Source organism: Pieris brassicae, chromosome 12 (assembly GCF_905147105.1).
Source record: "Pieris brassicae chromosome 12, ilPieBrab1.1, whole genome shotgun sequence".
Classification (NCBI taxonomy): Eukaryota; Metazoa; Arthropoda; class Insecta; order Lepidoptera; family Pieridae; genus Pieris; species Pieris brassicae.
Window position 1 is genome coordinate 6,920,681 of NC_059676.1, and position 24,313 is coordinate 6,944,993.

A 24,313-nucleotide genomic window follows, 5' to 3' on the forward strand; every position below is an offset into this window, starting at 1 on the left:
CATGTGTATGAATTTTGTAAATATAATAAACAAGTCTGGCCTCGGATTTCTGTATCTGTTTATCTTGTCAATATAATAGGCATGTAGGTGATAAGCTTCCAGTGCCTGACGCGTTCAGTCAACTTTTTGGGTGCAAGGTTTCCTCACGATGTTTTACTTTACCGCTCGAGCGAATGTTAAATAAAAAGCTCCTAGGCAAATACTGCTCTTTATAGATGTTATACAATTATTATTATGTATGTCCCTCGTACATCTATCTATCTATATCGTACGTACGTTATGTAGAAATATCTATTCCCGATGTTTGTATCAACTTTAAACTCTGCGATAGTTATGCCATATATTCAACCTGTTATCGGTTTAATATCGCAAAATACATCGAGATATTTACGTACTTAATTAAATTTGGCTAAAATTATAACATTTTTTAAATTTATAACAAGGGTCAAGATGTTCACCTGATCTTAAGTGATATAGTCAGTCACAGCCAGAAGGCTCGCTAGTAGGTACGTTGCTGGTTTTTTTAGGAATTGGTACGCTCTTTTTTGAAGGACCCTAAGAAGAATTCGTTCGGAAATAAAGACGAAATTAACAATAAACACAGTTCAAGATAACGTTTCCATTCTGTTGGGATGCCAACAGGGCTACGCTGATACCGTGTCCCGCTTCAGGCGTGCGTAACGCATTATCTTGTTTAAAAAAAGTTCACGATCACGATCTATACACAACGTCTCGAGGCTTGTCGTTATAACGCTTATAGCGTTTTTGGTATGTGGTATCTATTGGTATTTTAACGAAGCGTCTGATAAAGTACGTTCTAAAGTCTTACCGATAAAAAAAACTATCAGAAGAGTCATAATATCGGATCAGTTTAAAAATCGGAATTGCATACAAGGAGCGCAAGGAAATTTCCAGACTAATTTTTGAATACACGATAATAAAAATACTGCCCCGAAGTAGATTCGTAATGGAGAAATTACAGGCTGACCTCCAATTTGTCCGCACATGACTCAAGTATTACTGCACTTTGCATCATATAATATGTTCTTATTATATAACGCTTAATACGGAATGATTATGTACTTTGATATATATGGATATACTTTAACTCGAAAAACTAAATTGGTCTATATAGATAAACGATTTACATAGAATGACGACGCAAAAAGATGGACTTTAAAAATAACTTAAAAGGAGTAAGGGGAAGAAGGAGACGAGGATAGAAGTAGAAAGCGAATGCAGAAAGAAAGCAAACAGAGGTTTGGGAAAAGTTTCTGGAGGCCGAGAAGGTTCTGATCTTAAGTTACAACGAGAATAATAAAAAATACAGAAATACATTAAATGTAAATACTGCCAACTGCCACAAACTTTTAAAATTTGTTTTAATTTTCTTTTTATTAATTTTAATTACTATGTAGATTAAGAATATTGTATATTTGCGTATTGGAAATAAATCGATTGGTAACGGGAAAATATGTAAATTTTAAACAATTGATTGGAACTAAAATACCTGTGTTTCTGTCCAATTGTGATAAAACTATCGTAACCATAGATTACTGTCAACTATTCATTCAATTTTTCCGCTCCAATGTCTGAAACATACGAAATATAACGAAAACATATATACATAAAAGTATAAATATGGAGAAAATATCATTATCTACTCGCATCTGTATGTCATATATGTGCTTCTACACAGATTCCTCACAGAAGAACTATAGAAAGTTCCCATAACTCGATACCGCTCGACCCAATTCTAGTTGCGTAATGATCGCATGATATAGTGGCGCGATCACTATATTGAATAAAATTGTACCATTAGTGTATATTCATATATTTGAGTGAATTCAGCTTCTACACAGCTTCTATGGTGAATGGAATTACCGGTGTCTATATATATATATATAGTTAGGTTACGCATGTGACAGTACAGTGTAGCCCCAAGTTTCCAGAATTAATATGGTCTGGACATCACCTGCAAAACTGCATTCAATAAGTTTTCGTCTAATGTCCCAAATAGTGGTACCGCTAAGCACGTAAGTCAGAAGTTCGAATGCCGGAATAATAATGGATAGAGAGCAATAATAATAATATTTTAAACACACTTCTCGCAATTATACAAAATTATTTATAAAAAAAATACTTGGTTTGACCACTTGCCTATTAACAAAAACATATTAAACGAAGACAAAAGGTTGCAGCGTCACTGTTTTTTTAATTAAAAAATACATACATCTATACCAATGTATCGCCAAATTTCTCTTATAGGTTTTGTTAAGATTTTTTTAATGCATCTAAATTCCTAGAAGATGATGCAATCTTTACCTACGCTTATCGCATAAGAATGTTGGGACCACGTGCTCCATAGAAAGACCTGTTTTGTTTCGGATTATTTTACTAGTGACGTATTTAGAAGCAACCGTATGAATGGGAAATGATGACCATAGTTTTAAATAACATAAATATTTCTTATTAATTCTCGTTAGCTAAATAATGTATAAGGTTATACCGAAAAATATGTCCAGAAATCGTTTTTCACGAAGACTTGAACAATTCTCAGGTGACAAAATGTTTGTACCTTTTATATACCACGTGATGTCTCTTTATACAAATGGATTTGTTTTAAATATTCAATAGTGTTATCTTCTGTCGCTTTATTTATTTTTAATAGGAGAGTGACAAGGACCACACATTTTTTTCAGGCTAACAACATCAACGTTTAGGCGTAAAGAATTACTAGGAGTATTCTAGGTATTTTTTGCTGAGTCATTGTATCATTGTAATTACCATAATCTATATTCTATCTGTTAGACTTACGCCTCAATTTTCTTATGGAACAGATCATTGTTATAATTACTTAGTCACATTTTCTTTATGTGTTTGAATAAATTATAGTCAGACGTTTGATGAATCTTATCATAGTTCAGTCTATCAGTACCTAATACGTGTAGAGTTTTCACGAAGATATCTTTAGACGATAAATTATAAGATATGAATAAACCCGGAAGAATTATTTTAATTGTTTTAAATTATTATTATTGGATATTTTAATTCTATTATTGTGTCCTTTCTATGAATTCTATGTCTATCTCAACCAAAGGCAAACTTAGGCAAATTCTTACGATTAGTAGATTCTATTCGACTTAGCAAAGGCGAGGCAATTTGAGAAGTAGTTGAAATTAGTGACATATTACAAACATTTCTTGTTTTGGTCCCTCTCCATTACTGGAGGTTAGCCGTCGGCCTCGTGAAGCCTTATGCCAGATGCAGCAACTCTTTAGCTGTCGCAACAAACATTATTAAATAGACTTCTGGATTTAAAATTAGAATTTTGTGTGATCGGTTTTTATTATAAATATAAACCATCCTCTTGAAATAAGACATCTTCTTTAGTCGAGTTCTTCATTAGTGTCTTGTTAGTGTTGTATATCTTGCTCCTGTTTCGGCAAGTCTCGATACCTAATACTAAGGCCTGTAAATACCTTAACTCGGTCCAGCAAGTAGGGGATTAGCCTCGGGGTCTCGTGCCTTTTATTCTATTACCACAAGCTTCTCTAAGTTATCGGAACCTCTAAGTGCTATATGTCCAAAGTTCAGGATCGTTTAGTAACGCGCTGAAGAAGGCGGGTCATCTCTTGTACTTACGAAATATCAGATGGCAAAACAACATTAAAATAAATGTAGGCTCTTAAGGAAATTGATAATCACAGGTGAAGCTTAGTCCACACTTGCGTGTTATCGATACACGCCTACACGGTTGTACGTGTTATGTGTATGAAACCCTTATCTGTTCGCGTGTCAACTTATAAATACTTACAAATTTTAAAGTTCAAAACGTATCAGAAATACTGCCAGTGATTATCAATCGTGTTTTCAACTTTCTCATTTTAATCATTACCGTGTTTTGTTTCAGAATATCTCGTAATTGAATAGTGAAATAGTTTACTTTCATGAAATGATTGACCTCATATCCATATGTAATCATGGAATGAATACACTAACTTAGAAGTCTCTGAAAAACTAGACCAAATGAGCAGACATTCACGTATCAGCTGCTAGTGTGTTTACCTACATAATAATAACACAAAATTTCATTTTATTGTTTAGAAAATTCTCGTTTCTTCATATAGAAAGATAGACGACTTCTACTACAAAGATAAGATTAAAGGAACACGATACGGCAAATAGTCTATCTAATAATAATAATTATTGTTTTATCTTGAAACAACTTGAAATATAGACAAGCAATCAAAGCAATCAAATTAATTAAATTAAAAGGGTAACTTTTTATCATATTGGAAATGCTAATAAAAAAATTGCGTTACCACTTGTCGACAATTTTGCACCTCCTTGAGAAAGCATTCTTATTTGAGAGGAAAGTTCTTATTATTATTTTAAGATCAACCCATTGTCATTTAATTAATTTAATTTTCAATTGTAGATCGAAATAAATAAATAGTAACTTAAAATTGTTGTAGTAAAAAACACGCTCAATTTCTCGAGGTAACCTATTAACTGAATTAAGTATATTTTGACACATGTATTTAATATTTGATAGATGTCAATTGACACGTTTAAGAACTTATTGTCTTTTATTCTCGAAAAATTTGATTGTACGAATTGATAATACGTTTTTAATTATAATACCATTTATAGATAAATTCTCTATAAACCTATGTACAGAAGAACATTATCACAGTGCTAAATTAGTCAAATGATTTCCGTTGTATTTAGTTTTTTACTAATAATAGCCATTTCCTTTACCGTTCCAATTATTATTTATTTGTGAAAGCTCACTAACGAGGACGTAAAGAAATATTTATATAAGATTAGAGATCATTAAAAGCCCTCACTCACGACGTAGTCTGTGAACTAAAAATGTCAATTAAATATTTCATATATCCAAATATTAAATATTTAATTGACATTTTTAGTTCGGTAGTTGTAATTTTTAGTTAGTGTTGCAAGTATTAACAGTAGGATCAACTCAAGCGATAAAGATTTTTGTGTGTATTAGCTGATGTATAGCGTCACCCTATATCTTCTGTCCTATCTTTTAAAAATCAGCACTTATCTTTGATGATACTTGTAAACTGCTTAAGATACGATTCGTTATGGCGTTGCTTCTTCATATGTTCATTGTTTATAATATATGTATGAAGATCTCCGAATGGACGCTTACGGCGGTTATCTGTATCAAAACTGACCTACGCGGGCCTAAATATTATAACGGATTCAAACCTTAAGCAAGATCAGTCTAAGCCGAACGAACACGCGAAGCACTCAACTAATGAGGCGGTTATTAAACCAGAGCTGACCACTAATAGACTGACTGAATACTAGACGTAGGCGTGGTCGGTCCACTGAAAAAATGGTAAAAATATTAATTGACGTGAAATTCTCGATATATTCACTCACAGGCTCAGGCTCACATCTGCAGGTTTTAAATATTTCATACCTTCTAAATCGTTGTACAATTTTCCACTTAAAATCCAACTAGGACCTGATTTAAGGGAGTTGTCATATACCTTTAGAGCGTACCACTTCACCACCTTAAACGGCGGCAACGAATTTGCCAACCCGGTGTTGCAGGTGTATATGGTCCATAAACTCTTAACTTTACGAGACCCACATATTCCAGTTTTAATAAACATGTAGGTAGGTAGTAAGAAAATACTTTTTTAACGGATACGCTTTGATCAACCGAAAGTACTTGCGAAAGAAAAAAGATTCTTCCCAAGATTGGTACGCGAAGCCATTGAAATAATAAAAACATCCCAATTTCAATAGAGAAGACGGCCTAAAATTATCAGACACCTGGGATCCAATAATATCCAAATTAAAATCTTAAAACAAACAATCCGCGAAAATAGTCATCATCTTTTAGTCGATATCAACTCCGGGGAAATAAATACAGATAATATAACATTCTCTACAGCTGTGATACTTTTTTTGACATTCAACACCTTTTGTCTTCAGTCACCGTGATCACGCACACGAAACGTCGGAAAATTTTAAAATTATGTAACATAATTATAAGTTCTTATTATTATACATAGCTTCAATCCGTTAAAAAAGGGTTTTCTTTAAAAGTAGGTATCAAGTAAAAGTGTACGAATTTACCGACACATACTGTAATTTTTAGTAGAAATTTCATTTTTATATCTAAATGTGTCCTTTAGAAGCCTCCTTCTCCTCGATTGTGGGTTTGATGTGTAAGAAAATCGGTTATTAAATACCTTACTCGCTTGGAATTTCTTATTTTATATATTTAACCAATATAAAAGAACCTTTTTGAGCGGAGCCTATTGAGTCTAAGAATAAATAATAATGAAAATAATTTATCGGATAGGAAAAATTTCGTTTGATAAGCTCGAAAATTCTATGCGATAATCAAATCAAATTTTTGGTTAACCATATTAATACCTATGTACACGCACGAACGTCAATATTATAAAAAACCTTTCTTACAATTAATTTAAAAATTAAGTAAATAAACACATGGAATTCATAACCTCAACATAAGTATTTATATACATATATAAGTGCAATCTCGATAACTCGAACCTCGTTAGGTCGAAATGCTCAGTAAGTCGAACAAATTGCCATTCCCTTCCGCTGAACTCCTAAATAATCTCGAATTATTTAGATTTTGTAACTCGAACAAATGTTGTTGTCCCTACGAAGTATTGGTAATACATATTTATTCTCTATTACTCGAATTTCAAAAAGGACTCTGTAAGTCGTAATTAGTATAATGACGTCTTACTTGGAGTTCCCCGAAATAATAGCAATAAAATCCAAAATGACAGGTCGGGTTCGGGGATTCTAATATATTGTTTTGTCCTGTACACATGCAATGAATGAATACATTCATAAAAAATATATACTTAAAAACTTAAGTTGAATTGTTATTCAAATTCGACTCTATAATTCTAAAAATACTTAGAAATCGCGCGCGCCTCTTTAAGTCGAAACTTCATCAGTTAAAAAATATAATAATCTTAAATAGATTTTTTAAAGTATAATCCTTCATAGTAAAAAAAATAAAAACTGATACGACTTCTTAGTTGTTTGATGCCTATATATGGAAAATATTATTGAGACTTCAATTAAATATCAAAAGCGCAGTCACCCTAACGCCTTGGTGACGCAATAATTTGTGAACTAGCGTCAGCACGTAGCGCACATAGCCACACCCCCTTGTCATTCATATAATGCTATTTGAGAAGTGAGCCCATAGCTATAACAATTTTAACTACACTGCTTTTTTTATAAACATAACAACTAGGCCATTTTAAAAATTTACAGAAAATATCCGTACGTATGGAGAGCCATGCGCTTTCAAACCTACGCAAATTCATTTCTTGTTGAATCGCTAATATGCCTTTTATAGATACAAAAAGCTGCACGTATATTCAAAAATTAAAAACCCGACGTGGAATATACCTGATGCTTCAATAAATACTTGCAACGACACGTATTATGTAACTTTAAAATAAACGAACGAATAAATCGACCTAATTCCTAAGAAAACAGATGGTTATCACACAGCTAAGTGCAACAGGGAAAATCCTATGCAAGTTGTAATGAGCAATTTGAACTGAACTCAAGAATGTTAATAATAAAGTTTAATTTCAAATACATAATATATATGAAAAAATCGACAAGCAACGAGAAATGATACTTAAGCTTAAAGCAGCAAAGATCAAATTTGCTTCTTTTGAACAAATTTTTGAGGTTTTTAGCCAAATAAATTTAAACGAATAACTTTCGACTTTATTGTATAGAAATAAAGAAACAGTTTCCGTGATTGTATGTGAATCGTCTTTTCGTCTGTCCGTGCAGTGGGTCACGTAACCTGGACAGGTAGATTGTTTCCATTATGCAACGGCTTACACTTTTTTCATAGAAATAAGGTTAGATGTTCGAAGTATTAAATAATATAAGAAATATTCTGTAACATGTTCCTGCATACTAAAAATATAATTTTTTAACCATCCTTGAGCAGTGTTGGCCTAGTGGCTTCAGCGTGAGACTCGTCCCTGAGGTTGTAGGTTCGATCCCCGGCTGTGCACCAATGGACTTTCTTTCTATGTGCGCATTTAACATTCGCTCGAACGGTGAAGGAAAACATCGTGACGAAACCGGCTTGCCTTAGTCGAAGGTGTGTGTCCGGACACCTACTTGCCTATTAGATTGACGAATTATCATTCACAGAAATCTGAGGCCCAGACCTACAAAGGTTATTGCACCATTGATTTAGTGATCTTTACCTAAAGGCTTTGCAAATGACATTTATTATTTAGAAGCTGTTGGGTTGGCAAGCTTATTAATATTTGTAAACTAAATTTAGCCTGTTAAGGATAGTATATCATCGCACTGCTGAAAGTAGCATTATTGAAGATCTGTTGCATAGCTTCCTTCATACCCCCTGTCTTTGGCAAACCTTAGCGTCTGTGTTACTAAAGCCTGTGAGGGCCTTATGTCAGTGGCGAGCAGGGGATCGGCCACGTGGTCCCGTGACTTAGTAGTTTTTGTAATTATTACTAAGTACTATAAAAAGATACAAATCTCTACTGATTGTATTAGTATGCAATATTTTACTTTAAATTATCATCAAACGTAGTATCTATTCAATATTAGCGTAATAAATAAAAAAATCTGTTACTATGGAACAATGGAACCGCGTGCTTTTATCTAGGACAAGAATTGTTTCAGAGTCACTTTTTGTACTGAGGTAACAAAAATGTTATCTGAGAGCTTTTGTTCATGTACACAGTTTTTAATCTTACGGTTCTACAAGTTCCTAGAACTCCAATTAAACGTCTACTGCCTAAAGTATTTTTGACCTGACAAACATAAAAATTAACTAATCTATGTCGTATTAGTTGTGGTACAATGAGAATCACATAATACTGATTGGAACAAACATTTCTTCTTTCATAGTTCGATAACAACAGTTTTACCTTCTTTTTGCCATGACCTTACCTGACCTTAGCCTTTTTAAAATTCTTATGTCCATGTAACATAAATTTTAGTAATAAAAAATAATTGTTAACTTAAGAAACTTAAATGGTAGGTTTTAGGAAGAAACAACTTGGAAATTGTTAATGAAACACAGTATTTGAATGAAACGTTAAACGTATAATGAACTTCAAGACTGAAATTCAAGACTTAATCTATATTAATTTATTATTTTAATTTAGTGAGATTCTTGCGCTTGATACTCGCTACACAGAAATTTTATATTACATTCCGTCTCGAGTCTCGTTGTATTATATCCAGCCGATTTCATTGGGAAACTGCTTTAACCTATCCAAATATACATAATACATGAAAACGTAAACATTGATTAATCATCTCAATACTTCTGTCTCAATATTTCCTAATAACAAATAAGTAACAATTTGCACCAGAGGCATTCACAATTTTCTCTGATATTATTGATACAGTCCTAAATTTCCAGATAAAACAGAGATTTACAAGTAATAAAAACACCTTCGTATCCAGATTCGTTCAGTATGTAAATTTAAATAATATACTTAGGTAATGTTTACATTCAAGATAAGAGATAAAAAAGGAATTAAAACGAACATATATGTGTATGCGTTTATAACCGTATTGGATGCTTTCCATAGATTAAAGATATAAATGGTAACCATGACAACGAACACGGAATTATTATACTACACCGCAGTTGTATGAAAATTCATTATTAATGGAGAGATCTGTTATTTTTATAGTATAGGCTGGCCATGGGCACCTATTTTACTGGCTGCGTTGAGGAAGGAGCTTACTCTTTCTTTAAAGAATTGGAGGTCGTTCACATGCAAAAGAGAGTGTCTCACCATGGAAGACTTCCAGCTATTAAGGTGCAAATAAAATTTTGAATTAAGACGGCTCGTATGGTGGTAAAACGAGGAAGGATCGACCCCAACAACTCTTCAGAAAACTCTCCCTCGTATATTAAAGTGGTTAAGTGTCTCATAACAATAATGTTAAATCCCCAAGTGCGTAATGACACTGGCCAACTTTGTACAAATGAATCGGTTATTTGTTTTACTTCAAGTGTCAATCCAATTTTTGTAAGAATAAATCCCTTGATTTTCTTACCTAAGCTATTGTGTCGAAGAATTACAATGGAAAAGCTTTGGTTACCATTACTATGGTGATGTATTATTGTATACTAATATATATAATATATCTAATATATCAGTGGAGCTACAACGTTTATAATTCTGGGTAATAAGTATTCAACGTTTATAAAAATCTATTTCATGAATATTTGTTAATCCAATGGGCAAGTAGGTGATCAGCCACTTGTCCCTGACACACGCCGTCGACTACTTGGGTCTAAAGCAGTATTTCCCAACCTATTTTGTGTCACTCCTTAAAATTCTTATGGAAATGAAACATACATAACTTTTAATATCTAAAATTGAATTGCTAAGAAATTAGTTTAAGAAACTTAGATTATAGGTTTATGAAGAAATTTCTTGGAAACATATAATGAAACAAATAATTATTTAAAAAATAATACATTTTCGAAAAGCCCACCTTAACTTAAATTTGATTAATTGCCCCCCTGTGGGGCGTGGACCCCATGTTTGGATTACTGGTCTAAAACAATTCCGGGTTCCTCAAGATTTTTTCTTCCACCGTTCGAACGAATTTTAAGTGTGCATATAGTAAGCAAGTCCCTTGGTGGTCCACAGCCGGAGATCGAACCTACGACCTCAGTTATGAGAGTCGAACGATGAATCCACAAGGCCATCTTTATTAACATATAACTAAGTCGTAATATCCTGGTGCCTCACTTTTCTCTTATAAATGTAGTGCCTACGTGCCGATGCGCTTGCACACAACTAAATTGCTTTAAATTGTGCCGACAATTATACACTTGCTGACCGATACTAGTTATAACAAGTTTTATATGTAGAATTATTAATAATACTAGAGAAATAGCTACGAAATAATTGAGTAGATTCTCGTGATTCCTTTACATTACGGGCAATTAATTAGATACAATAATAAAGCCCTTTAATAACCTTGTTTTAATAAGATCTCGGCCATGTACGTTGAGAGCTTTCTGGCGGTTTAAGATATGTAACCAGTCATTTACCATTCACTAACATGAGAAAATATATCTACTAATACAATAATATATTACGCTTATTAATTAATTGTATATTAAAATAGTAAAAAAAGTAGAACAGGCAGGAGATGTTAGATTTTTTAGATAGTAATACAGTTTTGACAGTGTAACAACACAAAGGCAACGGGCACGCACGCTCCTGGTCCATTTTTATAAAATAACAAAAAACACAAGAACGAACGAAAGACATACATACATTTTCTTTATAATTCAAATGTTTTGTATTTAATTCAAATTTCTAATTAGTAGTTTTCGTTTGTTTCCTAAACATAAATTAATTGGATAATGGTATTGAAAATTTAATTTAAAAAAGTTTTTATTAATTACAACGCATTTAATTAATTTGATAAAGTAAAAAAAATTAATACAATCGCGTTCTACGACGTTTTAATCTATTATTTGACTGCAGTACTACGCAATTGTTGATATATTGTTTAAGATTTTCAAAGACAGGTACAACAGAAATCTATTTCCAAGAGATCAAAATCCTAAATATATTAAACAACTTGATATATTAACGCGCGGTTTTCATCGCGTCTTAGCCATACCTCCGCAATGAAAATAAATAGTTTCCAAATAAATTTGTTTGGATAAGCGGAAAAATTCGCACGCGCTGTTGAAAGACTTTGTTAGTAATTTGCGTACGTAAATACGGTTCGCCTTTATACCACACGATTCCTTATAATTGAGTATCTTTAAACGGAAATTTATACAATTAACATAACTTGACGATTCATTTGTTGGCAATTGCGGTAAGCGTAAGGCTCTTAGATAGGGCGTAAGTTTTAATTATGTTACGTAGTTTTTAATTACTTCCTTTCAGATTATTGGACACACACTTATATTCATAATCTAATCAATATACAGATTTTACTTTACAACGCATATATATCAAATACATTTTTAAATTTGTAACATCATTTACGTGGAATATCCGACATTAGTACATTTAAAAATACTGCTCAGGTATTGAAACTCTTGATTTCAAATAGGAAATAATTTTTTATCAGCCCAGGATTTTTTAGCGTAATGATTATAAATTTACAGATTATAAAGCGCACGCGATACGGGATTGTCTGGAAATATTTTTTTCACACATTGGGTTACATAATTGCATTTTGTAATATAGCCTTTGTCAGTTGATGAAGATGCAGCTTTCTAATGGTGAAAGAATATACCACTAGGTGAACAGACTGAAAAATTATCATGAAACAGATACAGACCTAAGAAGGTTGTAGCGCCACTGAATTTTTATTTCCAATGGAACAAGCTGATATATAGAGATATATTTCCAAACAAATTCAAAGAGGTTCTTCAATAATAGAGTGTACCAATTCTACGGCCACCTTCTGGCAATATCAGTGTCTATGGGCGGCGGTATTACTAAACATCAGATGAGCTTCCTGCCCGTGTTATATTTATCAATCAATTGAATTTTCTTAATTATTTGATAACCATTAGCGAATTTGATTGAGAAATTAATATGTTTATTAAAGATATTTACAATAGCCAAAGAGTTAATGTAGAAAAAGGTGAGAACTCGCATAATTATGATATCGTAGAGGTTAAATTTTACCTTAGTGATAGTAGGCGTTGAATTATTACATTTACTATAATAATTATAATTTATTGAGGATATGTACGAAGATGAACTGTACCATGCTTTTGATACAAACTCCAAAACTCTACTCATAAGTCCTACTTGGTCAACATTTTTATGGTTTTTTTAGAACTCTCAATTACATGGTATTTAATGTGATTTATTGAGAAGCTGCTGAAATTGCTGTGGATTGAACTGTTCATTGGAATAGTTTATTATAGTTTTGGATGATGATTTGCTATTTTAAAAGAGTACCGAGAGATTTTTACGCCGGCTTTTTCTCTCCTACACCCTCTGGCTTCTTTTCCGATGATTTAGGGATGTCTGCTTTACAAATTTGATGGCTTGGAATAGGTATCTTATACTTCATAATGAACATATTTTGTTTTTTTTAAGTTTATAGAATTATTTCGGAATGTATGATATTATTCCCGATCTGATATTTTTCTAAAGATTCTACTGATGCGTTGGATACACGGAAATATTTTATTTTGTATAAACGAAAAGGAATATAAGGTAACCTTGTCCGTATTCAAATATGAATTACATAACCGTTTCAATACAAAATACCTAATTGAAATTCTATAATAACGTACTATTTTCCATATTATGTAATTGGTCTGAGTTTTCTTATAAAACCACTCTTTTATAGGCTATTTTTTAGAAAATAGAGAATATTACTATATATACACATAACCTTTGCAAAGCAATTGGACCACTTTGCAATTTTTAAAATATTAATGAAAATTTTCAAGGCCGAATTTCCGACTATTTTCAAGGTAACATAACTATGGAACTTTTACAAGTATGATTAATAAATATAATATTTAATTAACTAAGAAATGTAGTTTAGGCTTTAAATTTTACCTAACAAATTTATATTGCTTAAAAATAAATCTAATTGCAATGTTATAACTAAGGTATCTCTTGTCATAACAAAAGAGATGAAAGGTATGTTAGAAGAATGCCATTGGACTGTTATGAACAAGGATAGTCAACGTTTAAAGATTGAAATAAAAAGAAATTAAATGTTAAAAATAAATGAAATATCTTCTTTTTGAGTATTTCTTAAAAATAAATTGGGACATTAAAAATTATCTAAAATCTGCAAGGTGAACGGAAATTTCCCATCCGTCAAAAGGAAGTGTTATGCATGTCTCATTGGTAAACACGTTCACAGATTATACGCATTATTGCACAATCCTTGGTCAAGGTTCTCTTTTGAATTTCAACGTATCACTTGAATTCACTTAAGCTATTATGCTAATACTGGCTGATTATACTGAAGTAAAAAATATTGTAGGTTCTCGAACCTTCCCGTCTTTCGTCAGTCAGTATATCAATCAATTAATGAAATTGAGTTACAGATATCCCTAACGAAGTTTTAGTTGGATGAGAGGTGATAGTTTTTTCTCTCTTTCATTACAAGCATAAATTTTGTTTCATTTAATAATAACCTTTATGAGAAACCAGACGAGAGATCATAGATCTCCACTCCACGGACCTAACTCTCGCTTCATCTACTTTCATACTTAACGGACCCATAACGGACGAGCGTTCATGGTGAACTTTAAATTGTCCCTTCTTTAGTACGTCTTAGATTTGGCCTACCCAACTCGTACCAGCCCGACATTTAATAAATAGATTGACGCAAAGAAAAGCAACGTCGTTAAAACAGAATTCTGGCATTTATTAAGTTTATTATTGAAACTGAGAGATTACCATTCGAGAAGAATTCCATACGTAGGTACAATATTGACCTTTTATCGAGAAAAACATCTGACTCAGGATTATACTAACAAATGTCTTTTTTAGATGTCTCAATTCGTCTGATTTTAAAATAACGGTCATGGAAAGGAATCCTCTAGAAAAAATTACAAAATCAACTCTTAACTTGGGATTTTAGAATTATCATGATACGTGAACAATGTGGGTTAAAATACGTATGCAGTGATAACTGTAGGAAAGGATATCGTGGATGATGGCATAGGTTTGGGAAGGTCTTGTTTTAAAGCTGGACCAAATCCTGGACGTGCTAGAGACTAGGATATACAAGGCAACCGATAATGATGAAAGCCGGGTTTGATAGGCCTTGTTGTACACACCTGGACCTGGAGTAAGTGGAGATCTGTGGTCTCTGCTTGCTTCGGGAAAATACAAATAAAATAATTTAAAATCCTAGAAAGTTTGTCTATACCTCATAAAAGTTATTATTAATTGAAATCTTATTTATTTACTCTTCCGATGGCAATGTTAAATTAATATAATACTTTCAATGTGCGATTAAATTGGCATTTGTAATGTAGGTTGGTGTCAAGAGGGAATTACTGTCATAGATGAGCCCTACGGCCCAAATGAGTCGAGGAGATGAAAACGTTTACACTAAAGCGCATCGAGCGATCAGACAAGAAGTCGTGTATGATGCGCACAAGTATTAAGTATTATTGGTACTTGAAGGTGGCAAACCAAGCCGTTGAGCCAGAGCCTTGTCAAACACCTCGCCTCTCGGTTTCAGGAAGCTATCTATTCATCCCGGAAAGGTTGGGCTTCGTATCCTAACACTTGAACGCACGAGTGGCCCGCCTGAAGCCAGACTGCTCATGAGCCATTTTTGTAGGTTGAAATCTGGGAGGCGCTTTTTGACTACGTTCTCGTCAGCGTATTGTGAAAGCTGATAGGGCGGTAACTGGTGGTGGCTTGCTCATACTAATCCACAAGCCGAGTTAGTATTACAATGGCCTCCACTACGCCGGGAAAGTGCAGTTTTTGAGGAGGCATTTGAAAATGGCCACTAGTAGGCAATAGGCATATCAGGTGGGGCGGTGTACAACGAATAAAAATAATTAGGGCTGTTTATTATATACGCGTATGTACCACACGATTCATTGTTTTGTTATATTTTGTGTTAACAAAAACTGGCTTTTAAAAGCCATACACTGCCATCTAGTAATAACATACATAACTAAAAGCTACAAGATGTTACTAGTTACCTATATCTGTAACCTGTAAAAATTGCGTATAATTCTGGAACGTGATTATCTTACCCTGACATTACTGCATAAATGTCAAATGTAACTGTAAAAAAAAACGATTTGTTTGTTGATAAATTTGATGGGACGTGGTTTATTTTTAATATACATTGTTGTAATAATATAAAATTAGTTTATAATAAAATCATTCAATAGTTAAATTCTTCGTATGAAGCATATTAAAAATAAAGCGTTTGACGCGTTAATTGACATGTCACATTTGACATTTGATAGGTATTTAAGCGTAAGATTAAAAGCTCCTCACTGGTTTAGTGGCTACCGATAAAAGTAGATGGTTCTGACTAAGAATATATAGAATTTCAAGCATTCCGTGAGTTAAATATAATAATATTTTTTTAAGTATCAATAAATACTTCTACTCAAACAAGTTTTAACCATGTGTTTTTTAAGGAATAAACAATTTTCTAAATCAAGGTTTATGGTTAAATTTATAATATTTATATTCTGTCATTGAATAATATCAGCGTATGTATCGCTGTCACTTAAGTTTTCGCGCGATCTGCTTTATGCGTTTCAGAGATCCGTTGATCAAACATCAATTAATTATTTCACAAATTAAAAAAATACTTCTTAAATTTATAGCTATATCACCTATAATTTCGTCTAAGAGTCTGTCTATGTCTATGTATACATAATATACTTACATCACTCATCTGTGTTTTAATCTTTGTTTTATTGTCTATGTTTTTTGTTTTAAATAAAATACGCATAATAAAATACCTCATATAACTAAAATATTTTTATTTTTACTGCCAGAGAAACTAATAAAAAACCATAAAACGTTAAAATTAACAATAGCATATACAGCTCGAAAAACAGCAATTAATACGGAACCTGTGAATCATTCCCGAGACGTTCTTATCCAGTTTTTAATTTTGTATTCAAGATGCCATGCTATATAAATGAGGCATAGCATTTGCCACCCATTTAGTCCCGAGCGCTGATCCCATGTGTGCGCCTTAAGAAAAGTGTTCGGTTTTTAAATTTGACACATTGTTTATATTTGTGATTTCGGAGATTATCTGTGATATTTAGTGTAGGTTCTTTCTTAGTTATTTATTGTGACTTTAAAGTTTTCGCGGGCAAATTTTTGACGTGTAATTCGTAAGTACATACATATTTTTATTTCGTAATTAAAAGATTTAAAAACAAAGTTTTTAAAGTCCTAAATTGTATATGTTAAATTATGCTATGAAAATGAATCGAAATTCTGTTGACTATTGAAGCCTATATTTTCTACATGACTTAAACGTTTTTCATGACATTTGGTAAGCTGAAAGGCATTTTGTATCTATCACTCATAATTTATAAATAACAAATTAAATGATTATTTTTATATTATTTTAGGAGGTTCAGTAATATTTTTTTTAAATAAAAGTTCAGGACCCAATCGGACGAGGTGTAAGTCACGTAAGCAAATAGTAAATAGTGAAAGTCGATAAAAATTTTGACGACTACGATACGGTTATCTTGTTTAAGGAAAATATCTTTGATCTGCCTTTGGCGAGCTAATATTATTAAAAAAACTACTTTTGAAATTTATATAAAAGAATTATTTAGAAGACGGATTCTATTTTCTCGATCCTTTAGTTTGGAAATACCAGGCAGCGGGTTCCACATAGCGGTCGTGCGCTATGCGCTCAGTAATGGAACGAAAATCATACGGATGGAAAAAAAAATCATACTTAAAAGCGTCAAAATCTGTTTAGTAAACGGTATGTTCTGTAAAGATTTACACAGCAACGTTTAATATAACGTACTATAAAAAGCTCTAGCGTAACTTAACCTTACTAAACTTATATTCTCTCTAAAAATGTAGTTATATCCAGATAAACATAATTCTAAGTTACCGTAATTTATCTAGAATATATTACATCTGCAGACACTTGATTGTTCGCTAGTACCAAAGACAATAAAAAAGTATCCGCACAAAGGTTTTATCAATTCTGCTTCCATAATCTTCCGCTAGAGGACGCTTTGATAAACTGACGGATGTAATTACATCATCGCTTTTGGCGCGTGTAAATTCAGCAGACACTAGTATAGCAGTTCCTCGTTTCAAGAAGACCTGCTGGTTATAGTAACATAATTGTTAAAAGGTTTCAGTGACCACTAAGTCCTTAATCAGTTCTAACTGTAGGCCAAACAACAGAAGCCGCGGTCTTAGACCCCGAGGCCATTTTGGGCCTTAACACAAAGTTTAGTACAGCCCTAAGACCGCCCGTTACTCTCTAAGGCTAATAGGCCAAAAGGCCAAATGTCAATAACGAAAAGGCCAAAAGTTCAATTATCGAAACGGACAAAAGCGAAAGGGCTAAAATCCCATATAATATTGTTTTAGTTTTTTAAGTTCCTAAAAGCCTGCCTACGCTATAATTATTATACGTGTCTTATTATTGATTGACAAACTATTTTTGAGGTTGGTTTTGCTATATTCTAGGTTTAATTGGCGCAGTTAATTATTTAAAAAGTCTCAAAGGACCTTGCGTTTATACGTAAATGCCAAAATAAGTGAGACAGGTACATAAGCTTACTCAAGATTATTGCGTCGTTGGCTCTACGGAGTTTTGTTATATAACTTTAATCTGAAATAAACATGCTCATGCGTCGAATCGATAAGCTCCTGTTTTTTTTTAAATCGGTTAACTAGAAAACTTATTAACTACTCGTCTATCATAATAAATCAACAATAATTTATTACTTATATAAATGGCGCTATAATAACTATAAATGGCGCCACCGGTATTTTATTGACTTAAATTTAATAACTAAAGCATTGTAATTTAACAAAGAATTGGTAATAATTTAATCGATTATGGATCTCCATGGTTTCAGTTCTATAAAAAGACTTAGCACAGATAAGAGGAAGCTCCATATTTTCTCTCTCCAACTTAGCTCTTGACCACACCAATTACTTTCGCCCAATGTACACACACCCTTTTATGTTCCGAGAAGGACCCTATGACGTCACTGGGCTGGTATTTCAAATATTTTGCCGCAAAAAATTGAACCGGTTTCGATACGGAAACGTAAAACTTAATTTAACTGCGTAGTAACTAACATATTTCACGCGCGTATTTTCACGGATTTAAACTGATAATGAACACTTTTACATGTGGATTACGTTTGATTAGATTTATTCTTTGGAATTTAGTACATAAACAAAATATGTGTAAACAATGCTAAAGCAGCTAAAAGAAAATATTGTGTTCAAAATAGATACGTTATAAATTCAAATCGACAAAATTATGTCAAAACACAAAGATTTTTTTTTAATTATACCTCGCATAAGAAATACAATTTTCAGTTCAAAAATAAAAAGAAATATGTAATTTAATTGTTTTATTTTATTTTTTTATTTAATTGAAATATGTTTTTATTTCAGATAAGTTATAGAATCTCAAAATGTATGCAGTTCTGCTATTCGCCGCTGCGGCGCTATTGAGCAATTCCCGCGCAGCTAACGTCAACAGACACATGAAGTTACTCGACATTAATAACGATATTGAAACTAATAGTAAGTATTTATTCTCATTAGCTTCGGTATTTACACCATTTCATCGTTATATATAGAAACCTTTTTGTGCCTTATGAAGATTATAAGAACCGTAGTCTGTGGACTGTCTATAGATTTACAACCGCTCATAATAATGACTCCGTCAAACATTGGAAGGTAATGGAGAATGGTAGAAAGGAATCTCTCTCTAATTAAGCAATTTAAAAAAACATTGGCGCTACAACATTTAAGGTCTGGGTCTTACGTATAGGGATTTTTTCTTAATAGCTTAATTTTAATATTATCAATAGCTTTAATAATATAACGAGGAAGGACAAGATCGTGAGTAAACCAATACAAAACCGCCATATACATATGCCAGGAAGAAATATCAAGTTGTCTATGAAATCATCATAGAAACGAATGTAATCTGTGGTCAATATCTAAATATAGTAAATAGTAACTTAATTAGTAAGTAGCTACTGGGTAATTTATATTAATGTCACTTTTAAAACATGGGAAGTTTGCCGGTATCTGTAGTTTTGGAAATTTTGAGTTTTAAGGGTAGGCGAGGAAAACTATTCTTCATTTTAAGAATTAAAAAACTTTGAAGAAATATAATTTAGATAGATTATATTAGGGAGATTGATTAATATCTAATTGTAAACTTTTGTCAATTTAAACAAATCACGCGCTTAGAACTCTTAGGCCTTTGTTCTTGGCCTAAGATTTGCTGAGATTAGTTTTTTCTAGGTCTCTGTAACATCATCGTTGTTTTGATCAGGTACGGTTTCCTCACAATGATTTCCTTCACCGTACGAGAGATTATAAATTGCGCGAAAGTCCATTGGTGCACAGCCGTGATGGGAATGCATGACTCAGACCTCATTAGAAAAGTTGTCTTAAATGCGTAGCGTTAATATTGTGTTCTTCAATTTCGTGTAAATTATAGATGATTATAGGTATATAAACGACGAACCACTCTCATCCCTGAGGTCGTAGGTTCGATAACCGGCTCTGCACCAATTAACCTTTATCTAACATTCGCTCGAACGAAACAAAGAAACAAATTTATATTCTTTTTATAGAAAAGTCTTTGGGTAAACATTTTAATGTTGTAATTAAACTATAACCAAACTTATTGCAGCAAGGCCATCAGCTCATCAAACCAAACGTTTCATTACGATCACTAAGCGGCCGGCGTCTCGCAGCGCGCACGTCGCAGGCGCAACTCTGGAGCTGACTTGCGAAGCGATCGCTGCCCCAGCACCATCTGTACATTGGTTTAAGAACGATGCTCCCGTGTATGAGGTGACTTAGTTTTAATATTATTACATTGTTATTGGTAAGAAAATCTAGGAAAAAATCTTTAATTCTGAGGAATATTTTTAATAGCTTAAATTATCGCGGTATATGCTTAACGGAGTATTAAGAATATCAATAGCGCTAAATGACCTGCATCATGAACACACTCCACACACACCCTCACGTACATATTCTCACATTCATCACAAAAGACAGCAGAATTAGGTATAACTTAGTTAAGTGTATTTAATTTAAAAAAAAATTCGTAAATGTTTGAACTTTTTTATACATATTAAGCATTCCATCTTTTGCTATATCTTAAGTATATTTGTTTTTTGTTATATATAATGTATGTTAGCAGTAGGTTTATGAAATAAATAAATAATATTGTTGTTTTTTGTCCCTTTCATTCATCACTTATATTGAGTCCCGATTTTTGAGAACTTGTTTATTTTGATGTTGGGTCAAGTTGTGCTGTGTGAAAAAAACATAAGTAAAGTGTTCGAAAAGGTTAAAAATCACACATTACCACTAGACTAACACTGCAGTATATAATTATTTGTTTATATATTGAATCCTTTCAGTACGACAAAGAATCAAATGAGATGATAGACACCAATCCGTCATCCCTTGGTCGTGTGAGATCAACTCTACTTGTCACTCGCAACGACGCACCGTCAGAGTATTCTTGTCTTATACTCTCTGGATCCAAGACTGCTAGGGCCTCTACAGTTGTCTACAGTTCTGGTAAGAAGAATTTTCAAATATATTAGTCATAAATTGAAGTTCAATGTTTAAAATATTAGGCATGTTCAAATAATATTTACGGAAGTTAAATTGGCGTTAGATTTTTAAAATATTGTTTTATCTTTATAAAGATCTAGAATTGCTATAGTGCTTACCTTACGTTCTATACGTTCAGATTGTTTATGGTTCGTGTAGTCACAATGAAATTTAATCGTATGCTAAACAGAAGGTTCAAACACACGGCATTTACACAAAGCTTTGTTTACGAATATAAATGCGAATTTAATACATCATTTATATAACTCGAGTACTTGTCAGCGACGGATTGAGAATTCTTTAAATAATTTAATAAATTTGTGGATATCCGTTGAAAGAGTTTTGTATTAATGTGTAGTTTGAGTACGCTTAAACCAAAGACAATTTTAGTTTCTATTACTCTATCACTATCTCTACTCTTACTTAGCAATTATGGTGATTTGGAAAGTCTAATTATTGCATTTTATTTTTACAGAAATCAATACAGATCTTACGGAACGATCCAAGCTGGTACCTCTGTCGCCAAAGATTCTCGTCTCATACAAAATGTTCGTTGACATCATCGGCAGTAACATCGTGTTGCCATGTCGCGTGAAAGGACATCCCCGACCAATAGTTACGTGGACTGATAATAATGGGGAATCTGTGAAAAAGAATCCAGGGATGAAAGTAAGAATTATTTTGTCACGTAAAAAATCCTTTGTTTGTTCCCTGTACTCCAATAAATTCGAATTTGGATTTCGAATATTGTTAGTAAATGTTTCCATCACCAAAGAGATCTAATACGAACATTGTCACTGGCTGTCAAAAATAAAGTACGCGTACCATTTAAAAAAAACATTCGAAAGTAAAAACGCGCGAAATGCATTCTTTTATTATTGCTTGTTCAAGTACGGATTTAGTATAATACTTAATTTTAGTTGTTTTCACACTAAAAAGAACAAAGAAAAAAAATGAAATTTTATTAAATAAATTAAATTTATATAAAAAACAAAAGGTGCGTGCGGGATACATTAAAAATCGCGCGGGCAGCTTTTAATTTGTCATTAGCTATTGTTATTGTTGTCGGGGCATCCTACGAGAACTTTTTGTGGGGAATGACAATTTTCAGCCTTTTTTTGGGAATAGTCGTGAATGATAAGTAGTATATCTATCCTTATCGCACAATTGCAGAACGTGAAACTCTTTATCTCTTTCACACATCACACCGTCGTACGGTATTCTAGAATGTTCAATAACTTCGCTTCGTTTTGTCCTCTCTATATCATATCATTCGGGAAACGGTTATAAATCAAATGTCTTTAAGTTGTATAGAAATCGAGAACCATTTCAACGAAACAATATCCACGATAATAGAAAGGAAACATTTTTAGGTCCTTCGATCCGGAGAGCTAGTAATATCTCAGCTGCGTTGGAAGGACATGGGTGAGTTCACGTGCCGCGCGAAAAATCTCTTTGGATCTGCTGAAGCCAAAACTTTTGTCTATCCGGCTCGGGTATGTATTATTGGTTTAGTTAGCAGTTCACTGTTATATAAAAATTTTAGTTAATAAATGGGTCAAATATTTACTTGTGGAGGAAGAAGAACAGTTCCTCTAACCTAAAGAGAATCCTCGACCAGTCTAATCAGTGGCTCCAGTGGCTAAGGTCGAGAATTGTATGACGTCATCGCAGTGATTTGTAAGCGCAGAATGTAGATGTAGAATGTGAACGTACAAACTATTTAATAATATTTGTTATTGTCCTGAACTGCGTCGGCCTAGAAGAGGATCTTACCAAATACAGCTTGAAATTATACCTACTTCTACAGAAAATATATACTTTATCTTCTATTTGCAGCGTCTCTTACCTTCACAACCTCTATTGCCCAGACCTAAATAGTTTTTTTTAAAATCTCTTAATATATTTCTAAGTTTCAAATTTTAAATTTCATTTAAAATATATTTATAATTTTTTTCTTTTTCAGCCGAACGACACAGACGGTTAGACAGACGAAGAAAATCAGCCGCGAAACAAATTACTTAATGAATGTTCCTGTTTTCTAAGGGCTCTTCACACTTATAAGACGATATTATTTATTTTTATTAATATTAGAATAAACAACTTTATTGTAATTCGTAATTTTATGAATAACAATAAAATATAATTCGATTATTTTAAATTATTGAAACTACATTCAAAAAGTTTATTTCAATATTCAAAGTATTTAATAAGTATTATTTTAGTATTATATTGTTAACGGCTGCATTAGAGGCTTGTGTGAAGATGTCCCAATCGCCTATTTTTTACATTTTTGTTATATACGATCATTATAAAGTTTTATTTAAATGTGATCTAATACTTATGTAGAACTGTGATTTAATAAATTCATTTAAACATTTTTATTTTTATTTCTACAAAGCCTTTTATCTTAATAAGTAATAACAAGAACTAACTAAATACCTTTTAGTAGACTATCTTGTGTCAGTCTTCCGAGCCTGCATAGCCCACCGTTACACACCTTTGAAATGGAGGGAAGTGAAAATCATATTCATCCCAAAACCAGGCAAAGAGGATTATACCCAGGTGAAATCCTTCAGGCCCATAAGCCTCACTTTATTCTTCTTAAAAACGACAGAGAGGCTGGGAGACCTGGAGATACGTAGCCGGGTATCACTATCCAAATTCCTGCAACCAAATCAACATGCCTGCAGCTCAGGCAAATCAACGAATTCCTCACTCCACAACGTCACATTGGCAACTCTCTGAAGTTAAAGCAGTCAACCCTTGTTGCATTCACTGACATCGAAGGCGCTTTTGACAAAACAAATGAACGTCAAAAGAGTACCAACCTCTTATAGCTGCGCCATGTGATAGAATCACTAACCAACTAATATTTAACAGGAAATATCATATACAACTGATTGAAGAGGAACATGATC

The 24,313-nt window shown here is 32.8% G+C and overlaps 1 protein-coding gene across 1 annotated transcript in view; it reads left to right on the forward strand.

The window, feature by feature from the left end:
• The window catches only part of LOC123717530 (neural/ectodermal development factor IMP-L2-like), a 44,395-nt gene extending 20,623 nt beyond the window's left edge, over positions 1-23,772 (forward strand). The window contains exons 2-7 of the mRNA XM_045673576.1: positions 19,194-19,325; positions 20,452-20,615; positions 21,194-21,356; positions 21,868-22,061; positions 22,766-22,888; positions 23,359-23,772. Coding sequence (XP_045529532.1) covers positions 19,214-19,325; positions 20,452-20,615; positions 21,194-21,356; positions 21,868-22,061; positions 22,766-22,888; positions 23,359-23,379 — 777 coding nt within the window. The 5' untranslated portion in view covers positions 19,194-19,213 and the 3' untranslated portion in view covers positions 23,380-23,772. The remainder of the gene's footprint in view (positions 1-19,193; positions 19,326-20,451; positions 20,616-21,193; positions 21,357-21,867; positions 22,062-22,765; positions 22,889-23,358) is intronic.
• The last annotated feature ends 541 nt before the right edge of the window (positions 23,773-24,313 follow it).